The following is a 17074-nucleotide window of genomic DNA, read 5'->3' as shown; positions in this document are numbered from 1 at the left end:
TAGTCAGTAATTGGAAGTTTTGGGAGCAAGATTATGGAGAGCTTTAAAAGATAGGCAGTTAATATCGATATTGGTTATGAAGGGGAAGGGTGTTAGCAATGGTGAAGTGAGAAGAATTTAAATGAGTAGTAGGAGAAAGGTGGAGAAAGATACGTTTAGCTTTGTCTTGGAGTTGTTTGATCTTAGAAGTGGGATTGGAGCCCCTGAGTCTAGAGCTTCAAAAAGTGAAAAGAGGAACTATTGAGTTCAGTTGTTTGAAGAGATATATTTCCAGGTACGGGAGATTGGATATGAAAGTTAAAGACTAAGCTTGAGTTCTTAGTTTAGTTAGTTAGTAAGTTGTGTTAGTTGCACCGGACCGGACACAACGTTGCTTAACTTCGGTAATCTGAAGAAAACCAGTGTTTCAATGCAGTATAGCCGTTTATCGTCGAATTATCGGCTACTTGTGGTTCTAAGGTTGTGCAATCGTTACTATTATAATTTGAATTACTGGTCTAAAAGGAAAATATTGTTAAACGCATTAAAATTGGAGGAAATGAGCAAGGATGGAAGGAATTGACGTCTAATTTCATGTAGTTTGCATCAGTAGGCCTATATTATATTTAGATAAAATAACCAGAAACATTCAAATAACGTGACAAAGTGTTTTTTTAATTTCACAATGATACAGATAGTAAAGACGTTTTTGCTGCGCTTATGAAAGTGTGTAAACTTTACATATTTCCTTTTTTAAGAACATGTTAAACATACTTTCATTTTATTCGCAAAGCAAACCACTAAACGATATAATAACCATTATTTCGTAAGAAAAAATACATATTTTTGTTATTGCTTTTTAACAAATGTTGCTTCCCATCCACTTTCTAACCACAGCTTACTTCCATATCCTTCCTGTGGAGCACTTATGTTTTTAAGAAAACCAACGAATTCCGAATAGGTTGATTCATCTACACTTTCGCGTAGATTGACCACTTGACTCAAGAAATCTATCATATATTTGCCTTCTATAGATCCTTGGTTGAAACATTCAGTAACATCAATGTCGTTCCTGGTTCTCTCTAATTCATAACCAATATTGAGAGCTTTTAAGCAATCAATTACTTCTCGTGATGATATTTGAATAAAGGAAGCAACACTTTGATACAGAGAACTGAAGTTCTTCCACAATCGATAGCACCCGGTTGTTTCTGTGAAAAAGACCATAAATATATGTATCATAACGTTTCAAATTAATTAATTAAATTTCAGTATATCACCAGGTGGTTTAGAATTAATTTCTATACCTATTGAGCCAAATATGTGTGAAATGATTGTGTTTTTTCACAGAAACAGATTTTGCCACCTTATCCGCAATTTACGGGGTGGGATCCGTTGTAAGTTTACGATAATGAAGAGGATTCATTGTTTAGCTGTCTTAGAGACTTCTCTTCATAAAATGTGATGTCCATAGCGACAGTGGATATATATCTTGGATGGTGCGACTTTTTCTCTTTCTCACAGATTTCCTCATCTTATCGTTTCAAATTAGTATATATCGTATTAGTATATCACTGGACGGTTTAGAATTAATGTTTTTTGCCTGTTGTGTGTATATTAACATTTTAACATGTTAGTTACACTGGCAATAATACAATATTTGAAGTAGTTACAATTGCTTACCGGTTACTAGAATGACGCAATATTTCCCACCGTGTTCTAGTATTTTATACAAATACTCCAATGAATCTTTAAGGTCATCAACGTAGTACAAAGAGTTAACAGAAAAGATTATATCATATTTGATACTCGCTCCAACATCAGCACGATATTCATCCAACGTTTGCTGTCGCCACTGATATGTTAACCCTTTCAGTTTACTCTTCTCCAGGGATTCCTTGTAGATGTCTATGTATTTTTTGGAAGGTTCTAATACAGTAACCTCTATCGATGAAAAAACCTCCAGCAGTTTCGAGATATTGCCAAGTTCAACCTCACCTTTTAGAATAAGAAAACAACATCAAATTGGTGTTTTTTTTAGATAAATCATGAATGATTCGCACCGAAATTTCGAGTTAAAATAACGATTGTGAGGCATTTGATAAATAGGAAAACTGCCTTAAAATGTCTTGACATGTTTCGAGAAACTATTATCATCATCAGAGCAGAAAACAACGCCTAGAGTACTTATATACCAATAGGACAGGTTGTATGTAAATGAGGAAGTAATTCATGACAAAACAACAAGGAACGTAGGCAACAAACAATCATATGGCGAGCGTTACGCCTAAGTTATAGATATGTTTGTTCAAGGAACGTTTACTCTATGCGATGTGGAGGGCTTCCTTGACCTTAAGTTTGAAAGCGGAATCTGCAGAATCCAGAACGGTGAAGCATTCCGCATTAGCAAGGGTTACACCGTTCTGAATCCTGCAGATGTTGAAAAATGTGAGAAGCCTTGTCCCTGAAATGTTCACGCACCCGCATTGATAACCGTCTATTGGTTTCATCAATATACATGGAATTACATCCCATACATTTAAATTTATATATCACACGAGAGCGGGACATATCGGGGACAGGGTCCTTAAGACTAAACAAGTTTAAATTATTTGAATGCTAATTTAATAATAACTCCTTTGTAAATATTGCAAATGAGTTAATATTAAATTAGCATTCAAATCATTTAAAATTTCTTTTTTGTAAATGTAACTGAAAAGTGATAATATAGCCTAAAGTAAGTGCTTCGCATATCCTTAGAGATCAAAGTTCACAAATACAATTGATACTTGTTCAAAAGTTATTTAATATTTTACATGATTATATTTGTATAGGAATCTAGGGAGCCTCAGTTCATATAGAGGTTACGTTGATTGCTTAGAGCCAGGTCTATCTATAGGCATAATATTTGCCTTTTATCGTTCACTGATTTCATACCAAAGCCTAAAGCAATCTATGTTATTGACACACGATTGCAATCAATAGTTGTTTGAAATGGGTGTTCAGGGGGCAGTGTCCCAAATACGTCCGACCCCCCCCCCCCCCCCCCCCACTCCTCTGTAGAGATTCTTTTAGATTACATGCGTTTTAATCATACAACAACCCTTCTCCTTATAATGCTAGGCATAGACACACGTTTGTTGAAACGCCATTTTTTGCAGACTTCCTGTTCCACACAGTTCATCCAGGGTCCCTTCATTGTGTTTAACAGGCTATCTGACCTAGGAATAAACTTACCCGAACCGCTACCAACACCAAGTACTTTTAATGGCCGTTTACCAATCGTTACAGATCCAATAAGTTGATTTTTTACCAGTTGGTTTGTCCAATCAACTAGTACATTCTTTCGCTGTTGACGTTTTGTCCGTTCTTCGAATGCTTTCACGTAGTAATCAGGATCGGTAGAAAGAACTTTCGGAAATGCCATAGCGACTGTGTTGGTGTTAAGTTCAACAATGAAAGTACTAAAAACTACTATATATATATATACTATATATATATGAATATTCAGGGAAGGTCGCAGGACTTTTTTAAGAGGGATGCCCAAAGTGTCCAGGGCTGTAGACACTGGGTATTTGAGCCACAGGGCCCCCATCGTGGGACCTGTGGCGAAGCAAATGTTAGTGTCGGCGGCTGTATAACGAAAGATCTGGGAAATTAGACATTTTTGTTTAAACAATAATGTTGGAGTTTGTGAGTCACTACGACATTAAGGAGTAACGCCCCTACACCGGAATACAAGTACAATTAGTCTAATATTAGTAAGCCATGGACTTTGTTCTGAAATAAAAGTAGATTGTTTGATTCAATGAATTGAGCGATAAGCTAATTTTTATTATATCTTAAATTATCAAACAGAATATCAATTAAAAAAACATCATTCGATGACGAAAGAACAATAATTAAAACTATTAAATAAATTCATCTGGTTCCGAATGTAATTAACTGGAAAATTATTACTTTTATGTTAACCAAAAAAATACAAACACAAACTAAAGATATTTATACCAATTGTGTATGTATTTTTTTTGTTCAACATAAAAGTAATAACTTTCCAGTTAATAATTAAAACTGTTACGTCAAAAAAGTCGAGCGGCGTTTTTTGTAAGAAAAAAATTATGATGTTTAATAACATAAATTATCATCAATTTTAAAACTGTAGTGATTACCGCCGAAACTGTAAGTAGGTAGTTGATTAACTAAGATATCTCTATTTAAAACTAAGATATCTCTATTTAAAACAAAGATATCTCTATTTAAAACTAAGATATCTCTATTTAAAAACTAAGATATCTCTATTTAAAACTAAGATATCTCTATTTAAAACTAAGATATCTTGTAAATGATTTAATGACAGTTTGGCCCGACATATGTACGCGCACAAAAAACATTGAATCGAACATCGATCATGCCAATATGCATTTTTTTTTAAATCCAAAAAAAGAGACAAAAAAAAATGTAATAGCCCTAAAGTGGGCACCAATAATAAAAGTAATGTGCTTAAATGTATCTCATGGAACATAAATGGCATAACATGTGTTTTCCCAGATGCCGATTTTATTGAATATATTTCGCAATATGATATTATTGGTTTGCTTGAAACGTGGGAAAAATATAGTGACGTATACAAAATTAGTGGATATAATTGTTTTTGGAGACTACCCGATAAACGTATTAGTTATGGAAGAAACTCATGGTCTATTACAAATCGCAGTTAGATGTAGAAGAATTTTATAGTGAAAGCAAATATATTTTGTGAGTGAAAATAAATGTTAGCATAAATAAGAAAATCATTATTGGGTTAATATAAGACCTCCACATAACTATAAATACGCATCAAATAACTTCTTTAACATATTGGCTGACGAATATCTTAGCTGTAAGTCAACATATAACCAGGAAATATAAATTATAGGTGATTTTAATGGTCGCACTGGTAATGCCAAAGTCTACATTTTAAATGAAGATTTCCCTTTAGGCTATGACGAGTAGGCCTACCTTTTTTTAGCATCGACATTGTAAATCGTCTGAATAAGGATACTATGATTAATAAGTATGGCAAGGATATGCTAATATTTTGTAAAGAAACCAACCAACGAACAGTTAATGGTAGAATAAACAAATATATTTCGAATTATGTTACTTTTGTAGGACACCAGTGTAAAAGTGTTTGCGATTACTTACTATCAACGAGTAATAATTTTAAAAATATTTACTCCCTAAAAATTGACGAAAGAATGTAATCTTATCACATGCCGATTATTTTATATAAGTTACATACGCATATATTGCCAAGCAACGCAACCCAAATTGAAGAAAAAATGAATATTAAATACAAATACAAATGCACAAACATTTAGAAATAGATGGTGCCATAAGTACATGGACGAAATCGATAACAATTTCATGTTGGCAATCAGCGAAAATAAAATTGACAGATCTATTACTTCATTTTGTCAACTATGCATGTAAAGACATTATTAAACCAAAAATTAAAAAATCAAGAGGTAAAAAAAAAAGGGGTAATGCCCCGGGTATTGATGGTATCACGAACAAAATATTATTAAATGTCCCAAATTTTGTATATGAAAAAGTTAAGCTTCTCTTCAATTTAATATTTGTCAATGGGAATTTCCCTCAACGTTGGGCCACCGATGTAATTATACCAATACACAAAAAATGGAAAAGTTATATCATCAATAATACTCATAGAACTGAACAGATGAATGAATGAAGGAACAAGTCGGGTTTAGGAAAGGATATCGAACCCTCGGCAATATATTTATTTTGAACACAATTGTATCCAAAATACGGGGCCGAATTTGTGTTACTTTAGTCGACCTAAAATGATTCAATAAACCACAATTACCTTACTTACAAATTAAAGAAACTTTTTTATTTGTCTTTCGTGGGAGTAACCCATCTTTGAAACGGTGGAACATATATATTTTGAATGCAAGCCAGTCTCATCATTGTGGTTAGAGTTAAAACATAATTAACAATAGGCCTAACAAGTGTAAGACTAACTTCCAATTTCATATATTCTTTGGTTTTGTTGATCCGTTTTATAGTGCGTGAAATCATATTTTACTTATTAGTAAGCAACATATTTATATACAACGTAGAGTTAAAAAAAACCTAATCTGAAGGACTTAATAATCATTGCTGTTCATTTATTTTCACATTTTCCATCAATGTCGTTTAAGTTACGGTACAGGGCAGCATACTTTTACAGCATTATGTTTTAAAATTCAGCCTGCTTTGCTTGTCCTTTTTTAAATACCTCATTTTGTTTGATTGTCTTATATTGAGGTCAGATGTTGAAAAAATGTATCCATTAATTTAATATGTTCATTTTTGGAACGTATTTTTTACATGCATACAATGATTTTTCTTCACAATTTGTTTGTAGTTAGGTAGTAAAATAGACAAATTGTTCAAATAAGCCTATACCAAAATCTCATTTTCACAAATTTTGAAAACATATATATTTCTATATATCTTAATATTATTTAATAAGGCCTATTACCATAAACGGGATGTCATCGAATGAATTAAAACAACAGTGTGATCATAAGGAAATATTATTTTATAAGTAATTAACTGAAGGCCTACATAAACTCTTCAATATTGGAATTTTAAATGGATAATAAGAGTATAAAATTAAAATTTAGATTTAGCTTAAATAAAAAACAGAAGTTTTAAAAGAGGGTACCAGGGAAAGTATTACTGTAGTTTATACGGTTTATATGTGAATGGATAAAGGTGGGTAAATCGCATAAAAGACACAAAACCAACAATATGCCTATAAGCCTACATGAGAAACTATGTTAAAATGTCTCATTTTCTTCAAAATCAGTATAGTTATCTGTTCATTCTGATCACGTGATGATTTTCCTTTATCCCATTCCTGTTGTTTTGCATCGCCAAACAATAGGAAAATGACGAGTCCAAGTATATGTACTACAGCAATGATAATGAATATGATACGCCACTGCTCCATTGAGTTCTGTAATAAAACACAATATATATTAATATTAAATAAACTTATGGATGGATATTTTCATTCATTTTTAGCACACATATCGCAAAGTACAGAGTAGTTGGGTATCACTACGATGCTCTGAGTTCTTCCAAAACGTCACGAATTCTTACTGAATGAATTCATGAGGCTTGCTTCATTTTACTTACATAGCCTAATAAAAACAAATAATAAGTAAACGAATATTTAACCCCAAGTGATGGAGACGTCATCCACAATGGGTGGTGCCATGTTATTATTATTATTTTGTTGATGTGCTTAGTATGCGTATGCGGTTGTTGTTCGTTTTTATTGTTTCTTTGCACACACATAACATTTACAAAATGAAAGAACAAAATTACAACAGTTTAAAAAAAAGGTGTGCAGAAGAAGGCCAAAATAAGTTTGGAGACAAACTTTAAGTCATGGCCAGCAGATTAAATAAATAAAATATTGAAGGTATAGTAGCCCAGTTTACATGAACAACTAATAATGTTAAGAAACAGTAGCAGGAGATTTAAGTGCCATAAGCCGCAACCAGATACTTATTTAAATTATATTTGAACGAAGGAAGATTGGAAAGACATTTGAATGAAGTGCTTAATAAATTACATAATTTCGGGCCATTGTAAAAAATTGATTTTCTTCTCAAATGAAATGTATGCTTTTCGGATAAAATATTGGTTTTGGCAAAGCTTGTAAATTACACGGCAAGTAAAAAGGGAATCTACCTCTGTTTCTAAAAGTTTTCCAAGAATTGCCGGTCCAGCGAATCCTGTTCCATTTGAAAACACAAAAATAAATCCAGAAACAAGACCGGTGTGATTTGGACTGATGTCCATAACGTTTGTTTCAATCCCGGAACCTGCAAAACCATATGCACCCAAGGCACCGATAATGCAAAGTGTTCCTACGACCGGGTAGGCACCAAAGTATCCCACAATCGTAAATAAAACAGCGGGTAAAAACAATGCTGAAAAATAAAAAGGTAATTGAAACAAAGCTTTTATACTTGAATGAATGTTTGAGTATTCTATCATGAGATACAACGTAGACCCTACCATGCACGCAGAAGGTTAAATATATAAAAATATATTTTGATTTCTTGAGCTTAAAAAATGTCTTTTTAAAATTATCATTAAATGAGAGCAAGCATTGTATTCAGATAAAATATTTTACGCAGCAGTGCCACTAACACAATTTAATTCCATTAACAAGAGAGGCTGTTAGGGTTGCTATGTTTTAATACTTTCGATCTAATCTCAATTTTGTTAATGGTTATTGGTGTAACAGTACCGATAAGTGGAGTTGTGGCTTGGTGGTTATGATGCTTGGCTACCACTCCAAGGGTCCTGGGTTCAAGTCCCGTCACATGTCAGGATTTTTTCTAAGGACAAAATTACAACTCCACTCCCAAAGACTTGTAATAAGACTTATTTATTATGTAGAGCATCTTGTGTATATGTTTGTCTTGTGTCCCTAATGATCAGCAATTGCTGGATGGATCACCCTCAATAAATATGGTTCAAAAAAAAAAAGACAGGTATATAAAACGTACTTACATAAAAATGTCATTAGTTTTCTAGTAATTAGGATGCTAATCTTTCCTCTAGACATTAAATAATGTGCAACAATTCCACTTATTATGAAGACAAGCATTTGTGTTAAGTACGCTATGGAAACCATCAAACAGGTCTTGAATATAAAGAAATCATTATAAAAAAAATACGAAGCTCTAAATGTAAACTAAATTTGAAGTATATCGATAGATATAGACAGATGCCATGATTGTATACACCATTTGCTCACAGCATTTTTTTTATTTGTTTATTTCGAGAAACTCGCCAACAACAGGATGGATAAACTATTCATTCCGTTCTTTGTTGTACAAGATTAGAATTTACGATTTCTTCTCAAACATCACCCACAGACATCATAATTGAGTACATATTCATTTACTAGTTCTAACAACCAATTTTATCTTAGCTATCTTAATATATGTGTCTACTTACAACTTTGACGTTAAAATTTAGAATAGTAGTGAAAAACATAGGTACGTTTGAGTGTCCAAAGAAGTAACCAAGTTGGAAGGCAGTGTAACTTATAAAAAATGCCCAAAATGGAGCCGACGTTAACATTCCAGACCACGACAAACTTGGATTCTATTTGAAAAATAGAATAAGATAATATTATAATATACGTACGATATACGCCATTTTTTACAGATAAAATGGATTTCTTATGTAGGCTGCAAACTGTTTGTGGAGGGAGGATTACGTAGGCAAACAGTTGTAAAATGTAAATACGTGCACTATTTAAATTATTCACGCCTTCGTCGTCTATGACTCACTATACATTTTATCATTTAAGAACCCCAGTTATGCCATTATCACATTAAAACTTTAATACCTGACTTTGATGTTTATCTTCTTTCCAGCTTTGAATATGTTTCTTTTCCTGAACTGATATTCTCGGATTTCTATCTGGGTTGTCCAGATAAAACCAATTCCAGAAGAAACAGAAAACCAACCCAATGCAGCCTGTAAGTTATTATCAAACTTCATTTAATTCTTTAAATTTGGTGTACATTTTTTTAAAATGATTTTTGTTAAATTATTATTTTTGTTGAGAGTAACTTCCACGAGGTAAGGAATGCTAGCCTTATAATATTTGCTATCTACATCTATCTATCTATCTAATTTATCCATTCCAATAGAAACATTTGAAATGTTTCTACAACAAACAATCTACAAACAGACTTAATTCCTGAAATGTTTTTAACATTGTGCCTTGAAATGGATATTATTTGATATGTCTTACTGAAGAAATAAAATGGTAATGGCCATCCTCCATTGAATGACATTGAACAAAGAAATGCCGCCACGTAAGAAGATGCTATGAATCCAAAACAGGCACCTGTGACGAAAACAATGTTTTAAATGATTATTGAACAAAAATCATGTCGGAATGTTCGTCTCCCTTTCTCGTCGGGAGTGATGCCACTTGGTTGTTTGAGTTACGTCAGTAAGATGTTTTCTGTTTCCCCTGGATTTTAAGGGCCCGGATCGAGGCACAAACAGCCTGACAGCGTCACTCCCGACACATTTATAATGATTAATAATCATAATAAATGATTAAACATGGGAGGTAATTACAAAAAGAAAAAACAATACGTACAGAAGATTTGTAGCAAAATGGTTATAAAACGTTCGTTAAAACAAAATGGAATATTCCGAAGAAGCTAAATAAATTATACATATTAAATGTGTTAACCTAAAATTGATTAACCAAGATGTTTGTACTCGATTTTTAGAAGGATTAATTCGTTCCATATTGTGCATGTATAATATCAATTAATTAGCCCATTAATTTCTGTAAACGAGATTAGGGGAACAGAAGGAAAAAGCAATAGTATGGCTGGCACTGAATACTAACAATGTGGCTAAGATCAAATGTTGGTTAATGACTAATACTGGAAGTGAATGTCTTCTTTCTAATTTACATTAATTTTATTTACTTATTTATTACTCAATCAATATGTGTACACAGTACAAAATGTATATGTATAGAGAAGAAGTTGGTTTTTACCTGCATATGTAGCCGAAGTAGCCATGCCCCTTTCTTCTGGAGGTGTCCATCTTCCAATAATAACGTACAATCCTGGGTATACCATTGCCTGACATAAACAATTATCAAATCGTCAATGACAAAAGGAAGTTGTTGTTTGTTCTCTGTTTTGGCTCTTTTCACCAGATAACTAACATAATTATTTTCAAATTATCAGTTCGTTAGCTAATTATAAGGCATGGTCCATTTTCGACATATATATTAGACAGGTTCCATTTCTCAAAAAACGGCCTAGAAAACGAATCAAGAAGCATTTTTGGGTAGAAGCTGGGATCCACTTGATTTAGGATATTTCGACCTCGCTGATTACGAATATGGCGGATCCCAAGCGAAATTCGGCCATCTAAGCCCTTAATTTGCATAATTAAAAATGGCGGCCATTTTTTATAATTACCCTATATCTCGAGAACAACTAGTCACAGATAATTAATTTTGGTGTCAAAATGTTTTAAATATATGTTTTTATATTCACTTTAATGACACATTTTCTCAATAAATGGATGCAAGTCTTATTTCTGACATTTTGACCTTTGACCTTGATTTATCGTATCTCAGTAACCAATAATCGGAGAGACACGAAATAGGGCTCAAATTGTTCAGAAACTATACATTCATATTTATTATAATGAAATGTTTTTACAAAAAATGGCCGATTCTACAACTATTGACCTTTGAACTATTAGTCAAATATAATAATATAATAATAATATAACTTTGAAAATTGTGGTCTTATGAATTTTTTTTTTTTTTAAATTGTTTAAAACATGTGTGTTTCTATCCAGTCTAATAGCACATTTTGTACAAGAATGGCCGATAGTATGGTTATTGACCTTTAAACTACAGCATAGGCCTACTGTATACTGAATATAATATAATTGCATAACTATGAAATTATTTATACACAATAATAATTAGTAAAATTATAAAATTCACTGCCATTAAATATGATGTGTTATGATTTATATAGATTTAAAAAAAAAATTGAACACGCAAGTTACATTTGTTGAAATTTGAAATTACCTGCCATCAATATGATGGAGTATGATTATAGATTTTTTTAAATGTGAACACGTAAGCTACATTTGAAAATTACCTGCCATCAATATGATCGATTATGATTATAGATTTAAAAAAGAATTTGAACACGTCAGCTACATTTGGGAATTTGGAAATTACCTGCCATCAATATGATGGATTATGATTGTATAGTACCTGCCATCAATATGATGGATTATGATTATAGATTTAAAAAAGAATTTGAACACGTCAGCTACATTTGGAAATTTGGAAATTACCTGCCATAAATATGATGGATTATGATTGTATAGGTTTGAAAGAAAATGTGAACACGTAAACTACATTTGGAATGAACATGTTAGGGGCATCAGTTTTGATCATTCATGCAAAGGTTTCCGTCATCTTTAGCGTTGTTACAGCAGCATAAAACTGTACATGGTAGTTTTGACTTCTTGCACCTACATCTATATGGTTATGCATCGTGTCTTGCATCCACAATAAATCATCTCTATCAAAGCAGTAGGAATAGCTTCATTTTTCAGAAGCACTGGTTGAAGTTTACCATTAGATAGCTCACAACCAAAATCTGTTGGTGATGGCAAATGCTGGATTGGCGATACAGCTTTTTTCAATACGAGTGCTTGGAAGTGTGCTCTTTGTATATGCTGGTGCACTGCATCGCTTGTTGGAGGTAATGCCTCTGTTTTGTTTTTTTTAACATGGCATGCCTAACTTAAAACTGTCGTTAAAGGACACCACCAGACAAAGATGAACCAAAACACAGAGACCAATTCGTCGAATTATAGAAAGTGGTGAAATACCGCTGCCAAATTGCTGGTCAAACTTTTTGGCATTACAAGATAATAAAGCAGATCTGGCACGATTTCTATCAGATGAGTTGATTCGTCAAGCTCCTATAGACAAAGAAATTGTCACAGCTGGTGGATTTATGAAAGAATCAGTTGTTAAATCATCAAAAGTCTACACGAATACGTTGTCTCTGGTCGCAGATCATGAAGAATCGGACACGAGACTTGTCATGCTGCCAATGTCCGATACGACACAGTTGTAGTTGCTTCTAGGGATACAGACGTACTAGTGATTCTAGTGTCTCACTACCAAAGCATGGTATCCAAAAGGATGATGACAGGGACATCCAAAAAAAGAAAGTATCTATAAAAGACATTTTTCAAGCCTTGTCCGAGGGTTCTGCAAAAGCACTGATTCCATTCCACACTATTAGTGGATGCGATACTACCTCATATCCAGGGAAGAGTTAAATTACATTAATACATACATACAGTAATTTAACTCTTCCCTGCTCATATCTAGTGGTCACTCAAAGGCATCGGCATGGGAAGTATTAAAAAAAAATTATGAACTAATTAAAGACCTGGGAGAAAACCTATCAGTGACCAAGTTATTATGAAATCAGAAAGATTCATTTGCTACGTTTACGGTGTTGGTCAAGTTAAAAGTACCAATGAAGTTAGGCTTTTAAAAAACAAAACCAGAGGCATTACCTCCAACAAGCGATGCAGTGCACCAACATATAAAAAGAACACACTTCCAAGCACTCGTATGGAAAAAAGCTGTATCGCCAATCCAGCATTTGCCATCACCAACAGATTTTGGTTGGGAGCTATCGATTTAATGGTAAACTTCAACCAGTGCTTCTGAAAAATGAAGCTATTCCTACTGCTTCGTTAGAGATGATTTATTGTGGATGCAAGACACGATGCATAACCAATAGATGTAGGTGCAAGAAGTCAAAACTACCATGTACAGCTTTATGCCGCTGTAACAACGCTAAAGATGACGGAAACCTTTGCATGAATGATCTTAACTGATGCCCTTAACATGTTCATTCCAAATGTAGCTTACGTGTTCACATTTTCTTTTAAATCTATACAATCATAATCCATCATATTGATGGCAGGTAATTTTCAAATGTAGCTTACGTGTTCAAATTCTTTTTTAAATCTATAATCATAATCCATCATATTGATGGCAGGTAATTTTCAAATGTAGCTTACGTGTTCAAATTCTTTTTTAAATCTATAATCATAATCCATCATATTGATGGCAGGTAATTTCCAAATGTAGCTGACATGTTCACATTTTTAAAAATCTATAATCATACTCCATCATATTGATGGCAGGTAATTTCAAATTTCAACAAATGTAACTTGCGTGTTCAAATTTTTTTTTAAATCTATATAAATCATAACACATCATATTTGATGGCAGTGAATTTTATAATTTTACTAATTATTATTGTGTATAAATAATTTCATAGTTATGCAATTATATTATATTCAGTATACAGTAGGCCTATGCTGTAGTTTAAAGGTCAATAACCATAATATCGGCCATTCTTGTACAAAATGTGCCATTAGACTGGATAGAAACACACATGTTTTAAACAATTTAAAAAAAAAAAAATTCATAAGACCACAATTTTCAAAGTTATATTATTATTATATTATTATATTAGACTAATAGTTCAAAGGTCAATAGTTGTAGAATCGGCTATTTTTTGTAAAAACATTTTATTATAATAAATATGAATGTATAGTTTCTGAACAATTTGAGCCCTATTTCGTGTCTCTCCGATTATTGGTTACTGAGATACGATAAATCAAGGTCAAAGGTCAAAATGTCAGAAATAAGACTTGCATCCATTTTTTTAGAAAATGTGTCATTAAAGTGAATATAAAAACATATATTTAAAACATTTTGACACCAAAATTAATTATCTGTGACTAGTGGTTCTCGAGATATAGGGTAATTATAAAAAATGGCCGCCATTTTTAATTATGCAAATTAAGGGCTTAGATGGCCGAATTTCGCTTGGGATCCGCCATATTCGTAATCAGCGAGGTCGAAATATCTTAAATCAAGTGGATCCCAGCTTCTACCCAAAAATGCTTCTTACACCATATTTCAGAGGTAAATTAACAAAGTGCAAAAAAAAGTGAATTCTGAATACACGACGGTTTTGTTGTTTTTTTTTGTATAGTACATGTTGCTTTGTGATAAACCTTTCTACTACGCACTACTACGACCCCGGGGGCCTTGATCAAGGCCCAGAGAAAAAAAACAGGCATTAAAATATGAAAAGGGTTTTTAGAAAAAGCCCAATTACTCCAGCGTTGGAGGGCCACTTAGGTTGGTTCCCACTAAGGACGTATCGCACGAACGTAAGCGCAACGCAAGCAAGTTAACAAGTTGACAGACTACAGTTTAATGATCTATCATGTGTGGTCAAATTTACTTGCGTTGCGTACGTCCCGGCGTTTATGCCACTGCACGTGTGACAGGTATTACAACGTATGACTTACTGCTACATACTTTATTTATTTATTTATTTATTTATTCAATGTTCTGCCATATACAATACAAAGAAGAAAAAACAAACACAAAAGGCAAGGAAAGACCAAACAGGTGCTAAACACCTATACTAGTTGGTCAACCCAGAACAGAGCAAGAAATAAACAAACAAAAAATTACGTTCTACAATTAAAGCATCTAAAAGAAAGTGACCAACTACACACATTTTCAATATCAAAAAAAAATAAATATTGAGATAATTTAATAATTTTGTTTTAAAAGAACTAACAGAAATATCTAAGTTGGGAATTTCACCGTATTGATTTATTATGAATTTGCAATTAGAACGCAGGCCTACGATGGTGTACCATAAATGTATACACTCACCTGGAAAATACCATCCAGTACTTTCATTGTAAAAAGTAACCATACATTTGTCCTGGCTGTCACAGGAATCAATGCGTTTGAAGTAAAAGACAATACCATAGCAATAGTTACTACCCTTTTCGCGCCAACTGTATCGGCCAGCCATCCACCTGCTATGGGCATGATGCAGTAACCATAATAAAATGCACTGAGTAATAATTGTTGCGTCTTTTCATTCCAATCAAACTCACCAGACTTTAAAATAGAATGCACATTGTATAACGGAAAGATACGATTTACATCACCGCAAGTTTTAAAACATGTATTTTTCATTCTTAACATTTTAATCATTCTAGAGAAGTCAACTAAAGTTAATTTAATTAATAATGCATGTCTTTTATTATTTACATAACATGTGTATATTATTATACGTTCTTGAATACCGTAGATGGATACTCACTAAAAATTTATAAAATGAAGGAAGAACAGGAATACAATGGACAAAAGGAAAAAATAATCATGATGTCAACATGACATAAGTGTTATTGAAATAATTATTTCTGATTAGGGAGAAAAGTGTGAACAATTACAATAATTAAATGTGGATTGTACGCCTAGTTAGTACAATAATAATGGAACATACCCACAGTTACAAAAAAAAAATAATATATAAATAAATAATTTAATTTATTTCTTTCTTTCAGTGGAACAAAAAATGAGAGAAAAAAGTCAATGAAAACTATCACCAAAGCGCAAAAGTATATCCATTGACCTAAATTTATTATTATTTATTATTTCAATTATTTATTTTTATGCAGTAAAAATCAACAGAAGATTATGATAATACAATTTCTACTCAGAAAAACACTACAAATCGTTATTGAAACGTGTTCCATCTTAGGGTTTTAAAAAAATAGTAGGACATAACAACTGCTCTGCGCGGTAAAAATTCTAGCACCGAATATTTGCTGTCTGCTTCGATATTTGATTCAAAATCGAAGCGTCTGATTATTTACATAAAAGGTTAAATATAGAACAGTAGGTGTGTTATTAAACAAATAATGAATGTCTTGTATTCGTTGTTTGAAGAGAATTCATTTTGTTATCTCTTGAAAAAATGTTCTGTCTTTAAACTAATAAACATTTATTTATTTGTATATTAAATGAAACTACATGTACTTACCAGTACAAGATTGTTTTCGTCTTTTGTTGTTATTTGTGAATTGTTATCCAAATATGTTTTGTTTTGTCTCACCATGACTGTGATAGCAACACTGAAAATGTTCCGGAAGCTGTTGATCAACGCAGCTACAATTGTACACATTCCAATCACAATGTATCTAACTTGAACAACATTTTTCTTGCCTAATCAATTGAAATCAATGACCTGTCATGTACAGTCAATCTTAATCAAAACTATTAGAATTGTATTGTTCTGATCTTTAGTATTAGTATGATTACTATTAATGGTGTAATATGTTATAATACTATTGATGTAATGATTGTTTAAAAAAAGGGAAAAGTATGTATGGCATTTTACGTATTGTATATAATTACGGTACATGCATTAGAAAGAAAAGACTGATATTTTACTATAGTGATCATTAGTTATACTACAGTAGTGGGTTTAATAATCAATTTTGTATAAAAGTAATAGATATGAGAAAACAGAAAATAACGAAAAAAGTAGAGAATTTACTGTACTTCATTATCATGTAGGAAAATATAAAG

The 17074-nt window shown here is 32.5% G+C and overlaps 2 protein-coding genes across 2 annotated transcripts; both read right to left on the bottom strand.

The window, feature by feature from the left end:
- Positions 1 to 633: 633 nt before the first annotated feature.
- LOC144854258 (histamine N-methyltransferase A-like) lies at positions 634 to 3427 on the bottom strand. Its single transcript, XM_078712186.1, has 3 exons — positions 3217 to 3427; positions 1663 to 1977; positions 634 to 1190 (listed from the first exon to the last, which is right to left on the bottom strand). The coding sequence occupies exons 1-3, from the start codon at positions 3404 to 3406 to the stop codon at positions 829 to 831; spliced, it is 867 nt and encodes a 288-aa protein (XP_078568312.1). The 5' UTR covers positions 3407 to 3427; the 3' UTR covers positions 634 to 828.
- Positions 3428 to 6702: 3275 nt separating this feature from the next.
- Positions 6703 to 16580, bottom strand: LOC144854017 (sialin-like). Its single transcript, XM_078711899.1, has 9 exons — positions 16527 to 16580; positions 15365 to 15598; positions 10589 to 10676; positions 9821 to 9916; positions 9410 to 9540; positions 9013 to 9162; positions 8563 to 8695; positions 7732 to 7973; positions 6703 to 6988 (listed from the first exon to the last, which is right to left on the bottom strand). The coding sequence occupies exons 2-9, from the start codon at positions 15524 to 15526 to the stop codon at positions 6785 to 6787; spliced, it is 1206 nt and encodes a 401-aa protein (XP_078568025.1). The 5' UTR covers positions 15527 to 15598; positions 16527 to 16580; the 3' UTR covers positions 6703 to 6784.
- Positions 16581 to 17074: the final 494 nt, after the last annotated feature.

This window comes from Antedon bifida, chromosome 10, assembly GCF_963402885.1.
Source record: "Antedon bifida chromosome 10, ecAntBifi1.1, whole genome shotgun sequence".
Classification (NCBI taxonomy): Eukaryota; Metazoa; Echinodermata; class Crinoidea; order Comatulida; family Antedonidae; genus Antedon; species Antedon bifida.
Note: the sequence above shows the minus strand (reverse complement) of the source record. Positions and strands in the feature narration are given on the sequence as shown.

Coding starts and splice junctions, on each gene's coding strand:
- LOC144854258 (XM_078712186.1), bottom strand. CDS start 3,406: ATGGCATTTCCGAAAGTTCTTTCTACCGATCCTGATTACTACGTGAAA. Junction 1,978..3,216: donor TGGTGTTGGTAGCGGTTCGG/GTAAGTTTATTC, acceptor TTATTCTAAAAG/GTGAGGTTGAACTTGGCAAT. Junction 1,191..1,662: donor TTGCGTCATTCTAGTAACCG/GTAAGCAATTGT, acceptor TCTTTTTCACAG/AAACAACCGGGTGCTATCGA.
- LOC144854017 (XM_078711899.1), bottom strand. CDS start 15,526: ATGCCCATAGCAGGTGGATGGCTGGCCGATACAGTTGGCGCGAAAAGG. Junction 10,677..15,364: donor TACTGGATGGTATTTTCCAG/GTGAGTGTATAC, acceptor TGTTTATGTCAG/GCAATGGTATACCCAGGATT. Junction 8,696..9,012: donor TAAATTTTAACGTCAAAGTT/GTAAGTAGACAC, acceptor TTTATATTCAAG/ACCTGTTTGATGGTTTCCAT.